This window comes from Phascolarctos cinereus, unplaced genomic scaffold (assembly GCF_003287225.1).
Source record: "Phascolarctos cinereus isolate Bilbo 61053 unplaced genomic scaffold, phaCin_HiC Scaffold_9;HRSCAF=440, whole genome shotgun sequence".
In the NCBI taxonomy this organism is placed as follows: Eukaryota; Metazoa; Chordata; class Mammalia; order Diprotodontia; family Phascolarctidae; genus Phascolarctos; species Phascolarctos cinereus.
This window is the reverse complement of record NW_027556402.1, coordinates 157,196,196-157,217,176: the sequence shown is the minus strand read 5'-3', so window position 1 is coordinate 157,217,176 and position 20,981 is coordinate 157,196,196. Positions and strand designations below refer to the sequence as shown.

Here is a 20,981-nt window from a genome sequence, read left to right as displayed (position 1 = left end):
CCCCACCAAGGATGTAAATGTTTATACCAAAAAATTAGATATGGGTCTATAGCAGCACTTTTAATAGCAATAAAAAATGGAAACTAAAATAAGTGCCCATTGATAAGATTGCTTAACAAATTGTGATGTGTGAATGTAATGGCATACTTCTATGTTGTAAGGAGTGTAAAATATAAGAAATTCTTTTTTTAAAAATTAATTTATTTTGATTTATTAACTATCACTTCCATAAGCTTTTGAATTTAAAATTTTTCTCTCTCTCCCTTCCCATCTCCCTCCCCAAAATGGCGTGCAGTCTGATCTAGGCTATAAATATACATTCTTATTAAGCATATTTTCACATTAGTGATGTTGTAAGTAAGAATTAGAACCAATCCATTTCCAATTCTTTATCACCATGAAAGGAGCTGCTATAAATATTTTTGTACATGTGGGTCCTTTTCCCATTTGTATGGTCTCTGGGTTATAGCCCTAGAAGTGCTATTGCTGGGTCAAAGGGTATGCACATTTTTATAGCTTTGGGCATAGCTCCAAATTGCTCTCCAAAATGGTTGGATCATTTCACAACTCCACCACCAATGCACTAGTGTTCCAATTTTCCCACATCTTCTCCAACACGTACCATTTTCCTGTTTTGTCACATTGGCCAATCTGATAGGTGTGGTGTGGTGCGGTGCCTCAGAGTTGTTTTGATTTGCATTTCTGTAATCAATAGTGATTTAGAACATTTTTTCATATGACTATAGATGACTTTAATTTCTTTGTCTGAGAACTGCTTGTTCATATCCTTTGACCATTTGTCAATTGGGGAATGACTCGATGAAATTCTAAGAAATATTGAAGTTAAGTGGAGAGCAATTTAATACTGGGTGCCTGCAATAATGTAAAGGCAAATAAAACAAAAGGACAAACTGTTAATTATGATGGACATCTAAATTCCAAAAGAATAGATAATGAAATGAATTTCCCTTTTCTTAATTAATTTTGTTTTTAGGCAATTGGGGTTAAGTGACTTACCCAGGGCCACACAGCTAGTGAGTGTCAGGTGTTTGGTCTGAGGGCGGATTTGAACTCAGGTCCTCCTGATTTCAAAGCTGGTGCTCTATCCACTGAGCCGCCTAGCTGCCCCGAATTTCCCTTTTCTTAATAGAGTTTGGGAGAGTTACATATATTTGCAACCTTAGTCTCTTGTTTTTGGTTTATTGTTTTCCTTTCTTGCAAGGAAATAGTTAAATGGAGTCTGATTTGATGGTAAAAAACATTAGGCATCAGTAAAACTTGAAACAAGAGGAAGTAGAAGAGGCTTTTGAGTTGAAAGACCACCTGGTCCTCGTCCTGCATTCTTTCTGTGTCAAATCCTTTTCTTGTTATGTATTTTTCCTCACTTAAATTGAAGTCATCAAAGAACTGTCAGGTGACATTTTGTGTGTGTGTGTGTGTGTGTGTGTGTGTGTGTGTATGTGTGTGAGATGACAATTGGGGTTAAGTGACTTGCCCAGGGTCACACATCTACTAAGTGTCAAGTGTCTGAGGCCGGATTTAAACTCGGGTTCTTCTGACTAAAGGGCCGGTGCTCTATCCACTGTACCATCTACCTGCTCCCATGACATTTCTTTGTATCAGTTATTTTGATACCAAATTAAACCTTTTTTTTTCCTGCATCTGCATTTACAGGCAAGGGACTTCTGTATCCTACTCAGTAGATGCTTAGTACTTGATGAGTTGAATTAAGTAAAAGGAGGAGAAACTGGTAAAAGGTCTTTTTTAACTGATGCATCCCTTGCCTCTGATGACTGTAATTTATTGTTAAAATGCCATCAAGATGTTAATATGAGTAAGTGGGTGAAAGATCTTATTGGGCTCATTGACTTGGTCCTGAAGGCCAACACCATTTTTAAAGTTAATTTGAATTTTTATACATATATGTATGTGTGTGTGTACGTATGTATTTTTTATAATGGGTGTTTCTGTTTATAAAAATCTCAAGTAATGCTTTATATATATACATTCTAGGTGCGGTTTATTACTAAAATTTGGCATCCTAATATTAGTTCTGTCACTGGGGCCATTTGTTTGGATATCCTGAAAGATCAATGGTAAGAGATATTTATTTTTCTTTTCTTTCCTCTTCCCAGCCTCCCTTCATTGAGTACTAATAATGAAAATTACATTGTATACCATATCTCATGACTATTAAAAAAGGATTTCTTATGCCTTCCTTTGTCTTGTCTTATAAAATCAGGTATTTTAAAGCCATATATTTGGGAATAAGAAATTATCTTGGAAGCTGCAGAAGATTCTTTGCAATTCTAATCACCCATTTTGAAAATTAGTGACTGTAATTTGCTATTTCTTTAAATTCATTTTTCTACCATGTGGCTTCTTTTGAAAGGGCACTTAAAAAATGTCTCAGAGAAGTGAATTTGATTCTGGATAGAATCAAATCTGGAATGCAGATCTTCCCCTTCGTACTCCAGAATATAGTAGTTGAATTGTTTTTGGCCACAAAAAAAGATGTCTTAGTAGCCCGCTTTTTGAGATTGAACCTCTTAATGCTTGTGCTCTGTTGGGTAAAGATTTTAGAGAACTCTTATGCCGTAATTAATAATAATAATAACAACAACAACAACAACAGCAACAATAATGGTAGCCAGTATTTATATAGTGCCTGCTTTGTGTGCCTGGCACTGTGCTAAGGGATTTACAAATATTATTTCCTTTGATCTTCACAATAACATTGGAAGTTAGGTGATATTATTATCCCCATTTCACAAGTGAGGAAACTGAGGCAAACAGGTTAAGTGACTTGCCTAGGGTCAGATAGCTAGTGTCTGAGTACAGATATATGAACATGGATGTCACTGACTCTAGTCCCAGTGCTTTATGGACACATTGTAACATTGGGCTAGAGGTACATGTTAATGCGAAGCTTTAGATGTTGGACGAGTTGTTAAAAAGCAATTTTTAAAGGACAAATGAAAGATATTAATCTTGGAAAATGAAATAAACAACTATGTAAGTACAAAGTGATAAATTATATAAGCATGATTAAAAAATATAGTCGAGCATAGATCAGTCCAAATTACATGGGGCCCATGAATTAGCCCTTTTATTAATACATATTAGATCTGTGGTAGATATTTCACAGTTTCAGCAGAATTAACTAGAAGAACCACAAGGAGAAATGCCTTTTATGTATGAAAATACTTGCCACTTCTTTTGTACTATACTAATACTGAATGGTAAATATTGTATTTTAATGGTGTTATATTAAATATTCACCTAAAATTCTCTTCAGAGGACCACCTTGTCATTTTAATTAGATTTTAAATTATCATTTAGTGACTGTTCAGATAACTATAGATTAATTGACTTTAATGATTTTGAACGATTTCAAAGTTCATTCAGTTTTTAAAATTTCTTTATAAATTTTATCTTGGTTTTATATTTAAGAAAATATGTCCCAGAAAGTCAGGAATATAAGCCAAGTCAAGTTAATTAAATGTAAAACTTCAAAGTGAAGATGTAGATTTTAGTTGTTTTCTTTATTGATTAAAAAGGACAGAATGGTTTAAGTACTTTCATTAGTGAGACTTTTGACCTTATGATAATTTGCTGGCTCAGTTCATTGGGTGAGATTCAATTGGTATTTTTGTTATGAAAATTAATTTTGCCTTGCTGAGCCTTCTCCAGGAACTAAAAATATTAATGTTTCTCGAGTCCCTTTCCTGGTATTTGGAGTCTGCAACTCTTTTCAGCAGGTTAATTTGGAATGTCTGGTTATCTTGCATTCAAGGTGTGTTCCTTTTTTCTCTGTGTTGAGTTTAACCTTCTGATTAGTTCATGTCTTTTTTATTTCTGATTCTGAAATAATTCTGGTGTTGATAATTGTTTCCTATCAAGATAGGCAAAGTCTTTTAAAAATTCTTTGTGGCAATTGCCACATCTAGAATCTTCTTGGAAGAAATATTTATGATATACAGATTTTTGAGTAATCAACATGCCTTTAGCTTCTTTGATTTGTTTTCCAGCTTTGTTTCCTTTGCATTTGGGTCTCTTTGGGTTGATGTCACTAAGTATAAAGGTATAATGTTTATTTAGTGTGGAAGATCTTTTTTCATTATCTTTATAGAATTTTTTCAGTTGTTTTGTATGCTTTATTTTATTTATTTGTATTTACCTCTTTTCATGGGAGTCTGTTTGCCTTTTCTTTTTTTTGGCTAGGCAGTGGGGGTAAGTGACTTGCCCAGAGTCACACAGCTAGTAAGTGTTATGTGTCTGAGACTGGATTCGAACTCAGGTCTTCCTGACTCCAGGCTGGTACTCTGTCCACTGCACCACCTAGCTGCCCCCTGCTTGCTTGTTCTTGTCCTAGTGTCTTGAGTCCATGATGAAAGGAACTCTGACAGTTTGTTGATTTTTAAAATCGCATTTCAGTCAGAAAAAAACCCCAACAACTTAACAGCTCAGGTTTTGCTTGTGATTTCATATAATCAGAACTGGAAGTGACATTAGAAGTAATTCAGTCATACACTTTTCCTGTTACAGATTAGGAAATTGAGGTCCTGAGAGTCCAAATGACTTCCAAGATTACACAGGTGATGTGTGGCAGAGCTGATTTCTGTGTACCTGTGGTGGTTTCATATGGACACAAATAGTACTGCCAAAAAGAATCCAGAAAGCATTTCTATAGGTTATGAAGGGAGCAAGGGAGCAAGCATTTTAAGTGCCTCTAATGTGTACCAGGCACTATATTTAGTGCTTTATAAAATATCTTATTTGATCCTCACAAGAACCCCCTAGATGAGTGTTACTATGATTTCTGTTTTCCATCTGGGGAAACTGAGGCCAGCTTACCCAGAGTCATGCATCGAGTAAGTTTTTGAGGCCATGTTTGAACCTGACTCTAGACCCAGACCTCTGTCCACTATGTCAGCTAGCTGCTAGACTACGGTAAGAAACTGAAGATTTTAGGAGGCCAGGTAGTGTTTCTGTCTGCTGTTGGTTGGTGGCAGGGACTTTAGAAGAAAGGCATAATTTGAAAGTGAATAGCTTTTTAGAAGGTCTTCTCTAAGAAGAGGTTTTAGATTTTTGGACGTGAACTTAAAATAGAGTAATGACAGGTTCTTGGATAAGGACAGAGTATATATACCTAACAAAGTTTGGTAAAAGTATATTTGTCTGAAGTTTTAAAAATTGCCTATGTGTATCTGTCACGCTAGAAACCATAGAGACAAACTTCATTGTCTAAAGAAAAATATCAGGAAAAATTAACAGTAGGGGGAAAAAAATCAATCTAAGATGAGAGCCAGTAATGAGACTTACTGCCTCGACTATATATATAAATTTACAAAAAATGAGTAATAAGCCAGGTGAAAGAGACCAAGGAATATATTTGACTATGTTGATGCCATAGAAATATGATTCTGGAGGAGTAGTCTTAATTAAAGGAATAGAGTAAGTTAAAAAAGGAAAAAGGATCAAGGTGAGGAGTGGAATAAGTAATATGTTAAGTATAATATACTTGTCTAAGGAAATAAGGAAGCATGTTCAATAGAAACAAATAGAAGTGAAGTGTAATATTTGAAAGGTAAATAATAATTATATCATTACAATATAAGACCTAGGTAGAAGGAAAGATGTAGAAGACAAGTTTGAGAAACAGTTCACATGTCTGGGGTGAAGGCATGATAGTAGTGATGATGAAATTCAGTTCCTTGGATGTCTGCTGTGTAAGAGTACCTAACAATTACTTGTTTAATTATAATTTATCCTTCAAAATGGAGGAGGCAGTGAAGGGGAACTTCAGCATCTGATTCTTCCCAGTAAGAAATAATCTTGCTTACATAGAAATTGACAGGAACTTTCCATGAAAAGTGGTAACTTCATTTTAGCATTTGTAATAGAAGAGCAGACACATAAGCTAGTGATAATTTAGCACAAACCAAAATTTTTTTTGAGGCTGTATTTCAAAGGCTTTTGGAGAAAGGCCAAGGTAGTAAAACCCTTTCTAATAAAATTCTGCGTGGGAAATTAACCTAGGAGAGATAGGTTGTTCTCATATAGAGTATCTGAAAAGCATTTGATGAAATTTTTCATATCGTTTTTGTGGACAAGATAAAGAGATGCAGATGTCAAAGTGATGAAAAGGTTGGACCCAAGGAGTCACTTAATTCTGTTTGCCCAAAAGGCAAATAATTTATTCTTAGCTTTGAGAGGGAAGAGCTGCAGAGACATTGTTCACTGATAGGCTGTGATCTTTGTTCAGGGTCCAAATGCTTTAGGTTTTCATCATGGGGTTCTACATTTCTCCTAGTATGTTCTTGTCAAACAGGTTAAGGGGTGGTCATTAATAGTTCATTGTAATTTTGGAATGAAGAACCTAGTGGAGTGCCTTATACGTGGCTCTTTGTTTTTTAATATTTTTAAAAATCGTTTGCTTAGATAAAGGCATGGATGGCATGCTTATGAAATTTGAAGATGACAAAGCAAAAAAGGATATTTAAGGTGTCTGATGATAATTAGAATCCAAAAAAGATCTTACCTGGTTAGAACATTGGGCCAAAGGAATGTAATTAGGATAGATAAAACTTAGCTATGGAGAGAGGCTTAGATCTTAGCAAGAAGGAATATGATTAGAATTGTGTGCCTGACTTCACCAATACCAAGAATGGGCATGTGTTAAGCATCTGCTATGTGACAGACTTTGTGCAAGCTGCTGCAGATACAAAGAAGACAAAGTTTCAGTTCCTGCCATCGAGGAACTTTTTATCTGGGGAAACAATGCATATATCTCTAAGTATATTGAAAATACATAGAATGCTTTTATTGGATGTCTAGAGAGTTCAAGGAAGGCCTCATAAGTGGTAGTTTAACTTGAGTTAAGTTTTGAAAGGAACTACAGATTCTTAGAGGTGGAGGTGGGACTAGATTATAGGCGTGGAGTACAATCTGTTCAAAGGCATGGAGTAAGGACCTAATTTTTTTTTTTTAAGAATCAGGAAGATTCCAGTTTGATTAGAATGTTCTGTATAAAGGGTAGTAATGTGTAATAAGGTTAGAAAGATTATCTGTAACCTGATAGTGAAAGTAATTAAGTGTAGTTATGTTGGAGGCAATAGGGAGCCACTCATACTTTTTTAGTAGGTGCCTTTCTGAGACCTGTGCTTTTTTTTTTTTTGGCTTTTTGGTGAGGTGATCGGGGTTAAGTGACTTGCCCAAGGTCACACAGCTAGTAACTGTTATGTGTCTGAGGCTGGATTTGAACTCAGGTCTTCCTGACTCCAAGACCAGAGCTCTATCCACTGTGCCACCTAGAGCTGCCCCACACCTGTGCTTTTGAAATAGCGCTAACAGTAATAGGTGGTATTCCAAGACTTGGGCATTCTGGTGTCTTTCTTTCCCCCAGTAAGGCTATCTGTCACATTTATTGAAGTAGTAGAAATAATCTATGGCAGACATGGCTGTGAAAATAATTTTTTCAAGGTTTTTCTGAGTATCAGCATCAAGGGAGGCGAACAGGAACTGCAAGGTCACCAAGGATTCATCATTGAAATGGAGTGTGTCTTTAACAGAATCCAAATTTTAGAGCACTTTTCCTAGCTATGATATAGATAGAATATGCTCAAATATGAAGGACATGTTCTTGAATAGACAGCCTGCTAATTATATGTATGTATGTGTATAAGTGTGCCTGTGTATGTTTGTGTTTGTATGATATAGCTCAGGAGCTATGAACGAACATTGTTCTGGGTCCAAAATTATGCAAGAGGAGGAACCTGGTCTGGATCACATTTGAGGACTTTTTCAGATCTTCCAATATGACTTTTATTGCTGAAGCCCAGCTTTTAAACACTGATATTCTCCCAATTATGCTTATATGCAGCTGTGAATCACGGAACTAGGTGATTATTGAAGAGTCACAATTGCATCTATCTGTCAAAGGGAGTCAGTAGGTAACAATATGTTACCTGTTTTGACTTCCATTCGTGGGGTGGTATAAAATTCATCATCCTTTTAGGACAGGCCTGCACAGTGTGTGGCCCATGGGCTGCTTGCAGCACGCCAAAGGAGTTCTTCTACATATAAAGAGTGTTTTTCTCTACTTTTTTTGCAGACCTCCCAAAATCCTTTGGTGGGCCACAGGTTGTACAGTCCTGTTTTAGGACATATATGATAAGGAAATGAAGTATATCATTCATAGAAGAAGAATAAAGTATAGTGGATTGTTGGTCTTAGGTGCTATTAATATGGCCATAAGCATAATAAAAGAACCAGAGTGGAAATTGAGTGGAACAACAAAGATGAGAATTGCATCGGATGAGAAAGGGATCAATTTTGACCATTTGGCAATGGAAAGAATATTCAGAACTGATTAGATTACATATTCATTGAACATATAGAGAATAGTGATCAGGTTTTTGGTACATTACAAGGTAAGAGGTAAAGAATATTAGGATGAGTTTTTTCATTTAAGAAATACCGCTGTGATAAGCATTGAGAGATAGAAAGTTTAGATGACAGATACTGTTCTAAAGCCTGTTATACCACAAATCTGTTGGTGGAGTTAGTATACTTGAGAGCCTCAGGCACTGCATATTAGAGTGCCTAAAAACTGAACCCTACATTTTTTTCTTAAGAGGTATTTAATGAGGATTAATAGGGCTATTGAATATAGGGTGAATTTTAGCTAAGTGATGAACATGAAACCCAATATAACGAGATCTGTTAAGCACATGGATTATAATAGGTAATTCCTGGCTTAATATAAATTTACAAATCTAAGTCTTAGCCAAAAATGCTTTTTAGAAAGCACATAACTAGGGGCAGCTAGGTGGTACAGTGCATAGAGCTCTGGCCTTGGAGTCAGGAGGGACCTATGTTCAAAACTGGCATCAGACATTTGACACTTACTAGCTGTGTGACCCCAAGCAAGTGCCTCTCCCCCACCCCTTAAAAAAAAGCCCACAAACTATAAAAAGTGGATGGTGATTAATTACTTCTGGGTCTGTTTGGAATTCCAGTCAGCAAACATTTAAATAAATAAATAAACACCTATATATAAGGCACTATTCTAGGTGCAAGGGAGAATAGGGCTTGATAGAAAGTTAGAATGAATAACTGAATGTTAAATGTTACAGTGTATCATAAAATGCTGTATATTTGGAATACATTTAGAAAATTGATAATTCCCACCATAAAGGAGCTCATTCTGCTAGGGAAGTGACTTTTAACCTTTTCTTGTGTCATAGACCCCGTCCATTGTCAGTGTGGTAAAGCCACTTGTCTCTTCAAAATAATGTGTTTAAATATATAAAATAACTACATGGAATTAGAAACAAAACCAATTATATTGAAGCACAGTTATTAGAACATTCACATTGACCCCAGCTTAATGACCTTGTTACTAAAGAGAGACACCTGAACAGCAGGGTTCAGGTAGGCCTAGTAGTTGTTAGGGTACATCAGCAAGGCAGATGGCAAGGGATCTTATTCAGTGTCATTTCCATTGATAAAAGTATGTTCATTTCTGACCTACTTAGAGTGTCAAGGAATTTGGTGATGTGTACATTCTTTTCTGGTCTACGTAGATTTGGGTATGAAAGTAAAGCTCCTTGTTCTTGTGGAGCATAGTAGTCCTCCCAGGGAGCATAATGTGTTCACAGATGACTAAGTAAAAGATATATAAACATAAATACAAAATCATTTTGGTTGTGGAGTTGGAAGAGTTGAGTTGATTTTGGAGGGGACTCTTGAAGGAGGTAGCACTTGGTGAGACCTGAAGGTGTCCAGGTGTTTCTAGAGATCTAGGGTAGAAAGCAGTCTGTACGTGTGGGTACATGTAGAAAATATAGGAGGCAAGGGGCTAACTGTGTGTAAAGAACAGGACTCTTGAATTGAGATAGAGAAGGAAATGGCAATTGCCAAGAAAACCCCAAATGGTGTCATGAAGAGTTGAACATGACTGAAATGAACAACAGCAATGTATTTTTAAAATGTCTCTACTATTTTTTTTTTAAGGAAGACTTCTTTGACTGCTGCTTTATTATATATACTCTTTCTTGTCAGCCCTCTCATAGTTTGTCTGAGCATTTTGTTGTTTTTCTCTACTTCTTTAGGCTGAAATAGCTCCTGGACAAAACTGAAGTACGTGATGACAGTGTTGTCTGGTTTTCCCTTTTTTTTTTTTTTAATACGTAAGAACAATTCAGCAGGGCAGCTAGGTGGCACAGTGGATAGAGCACTGGCCCTGAAGTCAGGAGGCCCTGAGCGCAAATGCAGCCTCAGACACTTATTAGCTGTGTGACCCTGGGCAAGTCACTTAACCCCAATTGCTTTAAAAAAAAAAGTGAGTGAGTATATAGTACATGTTAGTGATATATCATGTGATTTTGCTGAACTGCTTTTTTTCTTGCTGAATAATCCAGCAATTCAGCTGGTAAAAGACCTTTCATACCATGCTTCCCTCTTTTCACAAGTTAAATATAAGTTCATTTGGCCAGTTTGACAGAATATTTTCCTATTTTAAGTAAGCCATTCCTACAAAATCCAAAGATATTTAATAATTATAACTATAAGGCTAAAGATTTGCTTTTCTTTCTATATTAATTCCTAGTGTCCTCATATCTTGTTATATGTTCATCTTCACAGTACCTGTTTCCTTACATGCTATTACCCCTCCAAACTAGCTCCAGATCCCATACTGAAGCCAGCATGAAAAAGTTAATCTCAGGTCTAGAATACTGCAAAGCGGCAATGAAATCATGTTCCACACTTTGCTCTTTCTTAGGTTAGGATTTCATGTTAACTTAATTAACTTGAAACATCCTTCTCTTTCTATACTTGTCCAAATGTTACCATCGTTAAAGGCACAGTGGGAGTTATGCTTTCTGTTATCTTCGTAGAGTACTATAATCCTCATGATCTTTTCCTCTTCTGAAATTATCTGTCTGTCTGTCTGTCTGTCTATCTATCTATCTATCTATTTATTTTGGTGGGGCAGTCAGGGTTAAGTGACTTGCCTAAGGTCACACAGCTAGTAAGTGTCAGGTGTCTGAGACCCAGTTTGAACTCAGGTCCTTCTGACTCCAAGACTGGAGCTCTATCCACCACGCTATATTACATAGGATAGCATTTGATGAATAATTATAATAATAATATATTTTTCCCCCTATAAGAGTCCTGCTGGAATGTCTCATTGCAGCTGGGTTCTTGATACCAGGCATATGTGTGCTCCAGTAGACTCTTTCAAACTGGAAAGACTTTGGTTATATTCCCAGGAGTAGACTCTGTCCTCTGTACATAGGAAGAGCAGCCTAGAGATCTGCCTAAGCTAATTTCACTGAGGCTAATTGCTAAAAGCTTGTCTAGTAGATGATGTATTTTTTTTTTTATCTCTGATGAACCATAAGGCAGGAAAACAAAATAAGGAAAGTAGCCTGATTCCATTAGCAAACATTAATTTAATTAATACTCTGTGATCTTTTTTCTTTTTGACCTCTCTGCAGCCTAATCTTACACTGTTACCTTTTTCCCATGATACTGTCTTCTCATTACTTTATCCTAGTTCTACCTGCTTGATCACCCTTTCTCAGTCTTTTTGTTGGGTCTTCATCTACCCCATACCCTTTACTCTTCTGTCTCTATTATATTTTGCTTTGAAATTTCATCAGTTTGATGTTAATTGGATTCAGTTAACATCTTCATGATTCTCAGACTTATTATTCTAGTCTTTCCAGAGCTCCTTCCATTTGTCAGTGGAACATCTTGAAATGGATGTTCTGGAGTTATTGTTACTCAGCATGTCTAAAACTGAACACATTTTCCCCTCAAATTCTCCTCTCTTCTGAACTTGCCTACTGGTGAGAGTGCTGCTATTCTTCTAGTTACCTAGGCTAAGGATTATCCTCAACTCTTCATTCTCTGCAGCGTATGTGCAGTCTCTTGCCAAGTTTCATTGATTCTGCCTTTCCAGTATGCGTAGTATGTGCTCCCCTTCTCTCTCTCTCTCTCTCTCTCTCTCTCTCTCTCTCTCTCTCTCTCTCTCTCTCTCTCTCTCTTAGGTAATTGGGGTTAAGTGACTTGCCCAGGGTCACACAGCTAGTAAATGTAAAGTGTCTGAGGTCAAATTTGAACTCAGGTTGTCCTGACTCCAGGGCCAGTCCTCTATCCACTGCACCACGTAGCTGCCCCTCATAATTTGTTGTTTACATCCCAAACTGGACTCCCTGTGTGTCCTTGGGAGTCAAGACAGCTGCCAGTCACTCTGAGCTAGATTGAGAAACTGTTCGTGGAGCTGGGACCCTTGTAGATAAGCAGACCATCCTGTCTTCAGAGTCTTGCTGCTGCTGTTTGTCCTTCCGTTCTCGAATAGGAACATGACATCAGGGAGGTAATACCGTGACATACGAGTGAATTGGATTTAAGTGAAGGAGGGCTGTCACCAGTCTCACTTTCTTCTCCGGAACCATCTGGATTCAGTGGCCAGAGATGGATCAGGACAGCTAGAGATGGCCCAGGATGCAGTGGAGAACCTTGGCCTTTTTGAATTAAGGTCATAAGTCTCAGTTTGACTGAGGCAGTGTCCAGTCTAGCAGTTCCCAAGGGAAAAGAATATGGCTTTTGCCAGTGCCTTGCTCCTTTCCTTTAGAGAGAGTTTTTGTCATTTTCCCACCTTTACTGCACCTTTCCCCCTCCCTTGCCATGCTCTTTTAGGTGGAGATTTGTGTTTTCTCCTTCCTTTGTTCTATTGTTTTAATATGCACATGCATGTTCATTTCTCTTGTAATAAGCTTATTTCTCACTTAAGTTTTGTAAAGCCCAGTGTGCCTTGGAGCCAGTGAAAAAGGCTAAACAATAAAGATTTTTTTTTCTATATTGAGGACAAAAGGAAGATTTAGTATGGAATAGAGTCCCTTGCTTGATTAGTTAGTTAATAAACATTTAAGCACCTGCTGTGTGACAGATAAATTCCTAAGTCCTGAGAATACAAAGAAAGGGAAAAGACAGTCTCTTCAAGGAGCTTACAATCTAGTGGGAGAAGACAACACAGAAAAAACTGAAAAGGAAGGAGGGAGGGAGAAAGAAAGAAAGGGCCTGGTGGGAAATGATGAGATTGCTTCTCTGGGCCTCCTCCTTAAATGGAGGATCTTGGAGGAACTCTTTAACATTCCCTTTCTTCCTTCTACCGTCTCCAATTAGAGGTAGCAGGGAGTACCAAGTTAATGTGATTTTTAAGGAAGAAGAGTTTCTAGAGACATTGATGAAGTCCAGGAGACCAGCTAAGTGGGCAGTGATGAGATAGCTGCTTTGGGCTCCCTCCTTAAATGGAGAAGTCAAAAAAGGAAAAATTAAAAAAAAAAGATATATAAAAAATAAAAAATATATTTTAAAATTTATAAAATATGTATTATAGTATAAATAAAAATATCAAAGAATATGGTTTTAAAATTGGGAAGAAGTAACCAAGAATTGGCAGACTGGATCACTTAATACAGTCCTACACAACATACTTGCAGCCCACCAAATGATTTTGGGCCACTGTCTTATGATCCAAGGTAGCCAACCATCATCTCTAGACAGACTGACCATAGTTAGTTGTCTTAGGTCACATGCCAGCTGCCCTAAATCCTTTGGCGCATGCTGTGTGTCGTGCAGGCCTGAGTTAGTAGATGTGATAATACCATCATGAAGGCCCTGATGAACGGCAATCTAGTATATGGGAAAAAGTTGAAGGTATATTTCCTGACTTTTGAAAGATCACAGGAGAGGCAAAAACTGTCCCTCCCAATAGTGGTCTTTAAGCAGAAGCTAGATTGTATCTTCCTGGGAATATTGTAGACAAGAGTTTATGATTGTGATAGGAATATAACAGTAATATCTCTCTTTCTAACTCTAAATTTATGATCTGTTTTAATAGGAGACGTGGATTGCAATGTAAGGTTGGAGGAAAAACTTTCAAAGTAGGTAGATGAGAAAACCATTCTCAAAAGAAGTGATATTCTGTTTTGCTCTGTAAAAAATGGGTACTTATAAGAAAGAGATGAGAATAGAAGCCATTCCCAGCATTTGAGAAAGGATTAACCAAAGATATAGTAGTTGGAAACTCTGAACTTAGATAAGTCCAATTGGAAAGTGTGCTATGTGTGACAGAAGAGGTACAGAGGGAGAATCACAGGATTAATAATTCTTTTCCAGTGTGGAGAAGATATAGGCTATACATATACATTCCTATTAAACATAGTTTCACATTAGTGATGTTGTAAGTAAGAATTAGAACCAATAGGAGGAACCACCAGAAAAAGGAAACAAAACTCAACAGAAGAAAAAAAATATCAAATAGTATGCTTTGATCTGCACTCAGACTCCATAGTTCCTTCTCTGGACGTGGATAGCATATTCCATCATGAATCTTTTGGAATCGTCTTAGATCCTTGCATTGCTGAGAAGGGCTAAGTCTGTCAATATTAGTCATCACACAGCGTGGCTGTTACTGTTTAACAATGTTCTCCTGGTTCTGCTCACTTCACTCAGCAGCAGACCACATATGTCTTTCCAGGTTTTTCCTTTTGTCTGCCTGTTTATCATTTCTTATAGCACAATAGTATTCCATCACATTCATATACCACAACTTGTTCAGCCATCCCTCAATTGATGGGCATCCTCTCAATTTCCAATTCTTTTTTTTTGGGGGGGGGTGCTAGGCAATGGGGTTGAGTGACTTGCCCCGGGTCACACAGCTAGTAACTGTTATGTGTCTGAGGCCAAACTTGAACTCAGGTTCTCCTGACACCAGGGTCGGTGCTCTGTTCACTGCGCCACCTAGCTGCCCCTCAATTTCCAATTCTTTGCCACGACAAAAAGAGATTCTATTTATTTTTGTACATGTGGGTCCTTTTCCCATTTGTATGATCTCTTTGGGATATAGCCCTAGAAGTACAATTGCTGGATCAAAGCGTATGCACGTTTTTATAATCCTTTGGGCATAGTTACAAATTGTTGTCCAAAATGGTTGGATCATTTCACAACTCCACCAACAATGCATCAGTGTTCCAATTTTCCCACATCTTCTCCAACATTTAACATTTTCCTGTTTTGTCATGTTGGCCAATCTGATAGGTCTAATGTGGTACCTCAGAGTTATTTTGATTTGCATTTACATGAAGTGTATTAGTACCCCTCTTTTCCTCATAGCTCATCCAGTACTGGTTATTTGCATTTTATAATCATCATTGTAATTTTTCTGCACTTAAAGTAAAATCTAAGAGTTGTTATAATTTGCATTTCTCTTATTGGTTATTAGAATATTTTTCCATAGTTATTTTTATTTTTCATTTCCTATGACAATGTGTTTTTGTTGACAGTTGGTCCTTTTTGAGAACGAAGGAGGAACAAGAACAGCAAGTACTGTTGTGTGGAACTCACCCAGGGTGAAAATACCCATAGTCACACAGAGTAAATTAGTCTATTTAGAGTCAAATCAAATTAAACTCAAGCACAGTTGTTTTGTGATGAAAGTTCCACTCTGAATCCAAGCAAGAATTAAAATAATGTGAAATAAATCTATCCACAGCTATTTATTAATGTGTTAAGTGTAGTGGGGAAAACAGAAGTATTTACTTCAAAGACATTTGTATTAGGAAATAATTTTAAATTTTATAGGAGTTCATGTTACAGGAATGATTTAGTAAATATCCTATTTCTGCTTTTAGATTATAAATTCTTTGAAGTACAGGGATTTGAATTCATCTTTCTTGTAGTCCCCAAAATGCTATGACTTAGTTCTCTTAATCTATTCATTAATAGAATAGAATTAGAGCAATAGAATTTAGGGTGTGCAGGTGTTGAAAAGGAACCCTTAGAGCTAATAATTTCATCTAAGTCTTCTTGAATTTGAGAAAATTGATGCCCAAAGTGGGAGAAATGGAACTAGAACTTGGGTGATCTGACTGAAATCCAATGAATTTCTCCCTCATCCTAAAATTTCTTAATTTCCTAAATAATGTGTCTAATCTTGGTAGTGCTTGTTGACATCTTAAACTGAAGAAGGACAAAGGATCAAGAATGGGTATAGTTTAGGTATTAGCACTTTGGAAAATGTACTCATAAAACAAAGCAAAAATAAAAATTTCCCTAAATATGTATATTTTGCTAAGACATTTCCCAGCACTCTATTCTTTCCTTTTCATCTCTTTTTTCAGACTTTTTTTTTTTTTTTGCAGAGCAGTTGGGGTTAAGTGACTTCCCCGGAGTCACACAGCTAGTAAGTGTTATGTGTCTGAGGCCGTATTTGAACTTAGGTCCTCCTGACTCCAGGGCCGGTGCTCCACCTACCTGCCCTAGATTGATTTGAAAAACATTAGATTCCTTATTTTGTTACTGCTAGTAGTTTCTGCATTGTGTACAAAGTTTTCTCTATCTTGCTTTCAAAATCTTTACAATATCTATTTGCTTTATATTTATCCCATCTTTCCCCAAAACACATTCATGTCTTTAAAACTAGTGTCATCATAGCCCTACACTAAAATCATATTACATTGATTTTTGTGTATCCCTCTCCTTCCATTATGCACTCTCCTTAACTATACAGTTTATTTAGGGCCAAAACAGATCATGTCTTTTGTGAAGGCTATTACCATAGTTCCCAATCTTGCCATCACTGGGCTACTGTCACACTTATTTTTGTACTGTAGTACAATATTTAACTGTTAGTTAATGTTTTTATATGTGTCTCTCCAAATAACTTATTGAAAGACAAGGTTATGACTTTATAGTTCCTTATTATTTTACATTACAGTGTATGAATTCGAGGTAAATATGCCTTAAATCTCCTGTATTGATTTTAAACCCTTTTTTTTTCTTGTTCTTCAGTGGATATCTAGAATAGGTTACAGTCTCCGTCCCTACAATAAATAGAAGAGTTGCTTCATAGATTTCCCATACTCTCATTTATCCATATCGGCACTGTACCAATGTTTATTTATAACAAAAGTATATATACATATATGCATATATAATATGTAGTTCTAGAAAATGAATTTAGAATAAGCAAAAATGTAGGTGTGGAATTCACTGGTGGTATTGCAACAATTTTCATTTATAAATTTCTTGAACATTAATTTAAGAGACAGTAATCAAGTATGCTTTTTTTTAATACAAAGGACTGTTTCATGGGTTTTCTTGTAAAAATAAATATAATGTACATAGATAGTGAAGTATATGTATTACATATAGCTTAATTAAATGTGCGGAAGTAGTGTATTTTAAAACTGCCATGTAGTAAGATTAGTATTTTTTGTGGCCTCTAAATATTTTTTTCAAGTGACTTATATCTGCTTCCTATCCCCAGCACACCAGTTCTTACTGTAGTTTTTTTTTTTTTTTTGGCAAGGCAGTTAGGTTTAAGTGATTTGCCCAGTGTCACACAGCTAGTGAGTATCATGTGTCTGATGATGGATTTGAACTGAGGGCCTCTTGTCTCCAGGGCTGCTGCTCTATCCACTGCGTCACCTAGCTGCCCCTGTAGTATCCTTTTAATAGTACAAATGTACCTTAGGAGAGAGATTGAAGAATAAACAAAAGTATAAATGTGGAACCAGCTGATGATATTCTATTAGAGGTATAACTGTTTTCAGTTATAAATTTATTTTAAGATTAATTTATGTAGGAGAAAGAATAAGGAAGTATACTTTGTTTTTGTAAGGACTGTGCAAATAAGGATTTGTAAAGTTTTTGGAAGGATAACCAGAATTATTACCAAATGCGATTTTGAGATCAAAATTATTGCTCTTAGGTTGATAGTCATTGCTAAATTAGTTGTGTTTATAAAAGATTTTCATGTGAATTAGTTTCATCCTTGTAACTAGTATTTGTAATATATGATTTTCATGGATGAAGAAATGTTTCATTTGGACATGTTTGCTGTGCAATTTGTCATATAATACAAAATTCCTTTCTCAGATACTTTTATTCAACGAAACCATTTTTAAAAACGACCAAATATAATGTTTTGCATGATTGAATGTGTGTGACCTATGTCAAATTGCTTACTCCCTTAGGGAGGAGGGGTGAAGTGAGGAAGGGAGAGAGAAAATTTGGAATTCAAAAGTTTTAAAAATGAATGTTAAAAATTGTCTTTACATGTAACTGGGAAAAAAATAAAATTTTAAAAAAACTACCAAGTATGGTAGAATTTCCTTTTGTCATCTCTAAATTTGTGGTTTCTTCGTGTGTATCATAATTTAATATTTCTGACCTAAGTTTTCTCATTCTGGATTTTTTAAAAGTGTTTGGTTTTTTAAAAAGTATTAATACTATTTTTGCAAATCCTGTAGTTATTTTTTCAAGAAATCACCACTGGAAATGGATGCAGTAGGAATCCTTTAGAATTTTAGAATTCATGAATCTACTTAGAAAGCTCTAAATCTTTTATAATGTGTTGTATACATGTCAAAATTGAAGGTACTTAAAAAGCAAACTAAATGAATTCAAGATCTTAGTTCTGACAAAGATGAGATATACTTATTTTCCTTAAAATGTTTGTTACAACATTAATCTGTAAGGTTGTGGCCTTGTGAGCTTACTGATACTTGATGACATTGAAAACCAGACATATATATCATGAGGAATTAGGATTACATAGTACAATAAACATTTGGCTGAAATAAATTGTGCTGGATAACTAATGTAGTGTGTTAGGTAGTGGCCAGGTTTGTACTCAGGACAGCCTATGAGCAAGCCATTTAGTTGCTCCCTGGTGACTTCAGATTCAAGGCTATAGAACACTTAAATTTCTATCTCCTTCCTATCTTATCTCTGAAACCTCTAAAACAGACTTTTCTTGACTTCTGGACCAAGGGAATTATATTTGCATAATCCCACCCAGTTGGGGGCGGTATTTGTAAACTATGCACAGTTTTTGTATACTGCTTTGATTTGACGTTGGTGTAATAGTTATGGTTTTCACTAAGTGGGAGGTAGCTTATTTACCATAAATTTCCTTCTTTCTTTCTCCTTTCCCCCCAAATAAATGGTTTTCCATATCTTAATGATGGCAGGTTTGGCTTAAAAAGATGGTAAGAGCTAACTGTCCCCTTTAATTTGAAGGAAGATTATACTGTGCTAAGTATATTCTAACTGTTTTTGTTTTGGTTTCAACTCTGGGGTAAATTTAGGACTTTATCAGCACATTAAAACGTTTTGTTTTCCTTGTCCTTGTTCAAAAATTTTTAATTGTTTAGCACATACTGGAAGTATGGAAGACTTTGCTGTACATTAAAATTCTGCCTCTGTAAAAAACAAGTATTTCAGTTAATTTGTGGCACTATATAAAGTGTCTCCTTTTTTTGTTCTTAAAACTTCCTAGAGACATTGACAAATGAAATTAACTGATTTTATTCTTCCATTCTTCTAGGATTTTCAATAATAAGCTTCATATTCATATAATTTCCTTGTAATACAAAGGAAGGGGGATTTCTTTTCTTATTGTTGATTTGCCTATGTAATACTGGCTTTGGTTTTCCTCATTTGCCTTGTGAAGCTGAATATGCCATTTTATTCATTCCATAAGTATATCATATTCTCTGAAATATTTTTTGGAATAATTACTAGTAGCCCCTGCTCAACTGGTAGATAATTTTAATAGAACAATGTTAATTTCATCAAAATTTTTAGAACTATCACGTAAAAGTTATTTTGAGTGGATAGCCTATTTGTTTCAGCTTCCCCCCCCCCCCCCCATCTCTAAGCACCGTTTTGGAATGTCATCTGGTGCTTTCAGATTTTCTTAGAAATATTTCAAAACTTGGCATAGCTTAGCTTATTCTCAGGTACCATTTAAAAAATCAATATAAAAGGCATAGTTAGGAGTTTTCCATCACTTTGTTTTGGCTTTCTGCCTGCAGAACTGAATAGGAAGTCAGTAAAGAATGCCCAAAGCAGCCTGCTTTCCAGAATTTTGCTGTCATACAAGATATTGGGTGATAATTGGGTAGAACATAAGGTCAATTCATATTAACTAAAATTATTAGAAATAGAAAAGGTTAAGTAGAAAAGAATATAAAATTAACAGGAAAAATTAATAACTTACTTATGGTATAATCTCATATAATCATGATAAGAGTATGGTGAGCTTCCTATTTTTTTGGTAAGGCCTGAGAGGTAAGTTTTTACATTTTAAAATACCATAAAGCTTTTTACAAATGTAAAAACTATTTTTTGCTTGAAGGCATTATAAAGACAAACCACTGTGTTTTGCAGACCTCTGTTATCGTGGAAAGGATACTGGTTGTAGAACCAAGAGATTATGGATTTAGTCCTGGCTTTTCCTCTTGTATGATCTCTAGGGCAAGTCACTTAACATTTCTGTGAAGCTCTGTTTCCTCATCTCTAAAATGGAAGTAATAATAGATCAGTCCCTTGTTTCACATCAGGGTTGTGAAAACCCAATAGACAACATACTAGAGCTCATTGGAAAATGTTAATGAGTATTGAAATGTAAAATAAAAAATAGATATGTTGCCTTTAATTTCAAAATCTTATTAATGTTCTTAGTTTCCAGAAAACTTGTTTTTTTCTTATTTTCTTGCTGTAAACGCACAGGCCTTTTTTAATAAAAATTTTCATATTGAATTTTAGGGCAGCAGCAATGACTCTAAGGACAGTATTGCTCTCATTACAAGCATTGTTGGCAGCTGCAGAACCAGATGATCCACAAGATGCGGTAGTAGCAAATCAGGTAAGGTATCTGAGGTTTTTAACAGACAGAAAGGAGAAGCAGCCTTTTTGCACTGTATATAATATATACCAATTTATTTAATATAATATATTATATGTAATAATTATATGTTTTATATATAATTATGTTATATCTATCATACATATTGTATACAGTCATATATTTGATATATAATTTATTTGAGCATATTAAATGAAAGTTATACTTAACATATTTTCTCTACTTTAGTGTTTAAAAGTTCTTTAAA

At 35.7% G+C, this 20,981-nt stretch overlaps 1 protein-coding gene across 1 annotated transcript in view; it reads left to right on the top strand.

Moving 5' to 3' along the window:
* The window catches only part of UBE2K (ubiquitin conjugating enzyme E2 K), a 77,089-nt gene that overhangs the window by 42,282 nt on the left and 13,826 nt on the right, over positions 1 to 20,981 (top strand). Inside the window, exons 4-5 of the mRNA XM_020991396.2 lie at positions 2,014 to 2,096; positions 20,635 to 20,734. Of these exons, the coding sequence (XP_020847055.1) occupies positions 2,014 to 2,096; positions 20,635 to 20,734 (183 nt within the window). The remainder of the gene's footprint in view (positions 1 to 2,013; positions 2,097 to 20,634; positions 20,735 to 20,981) is intronic.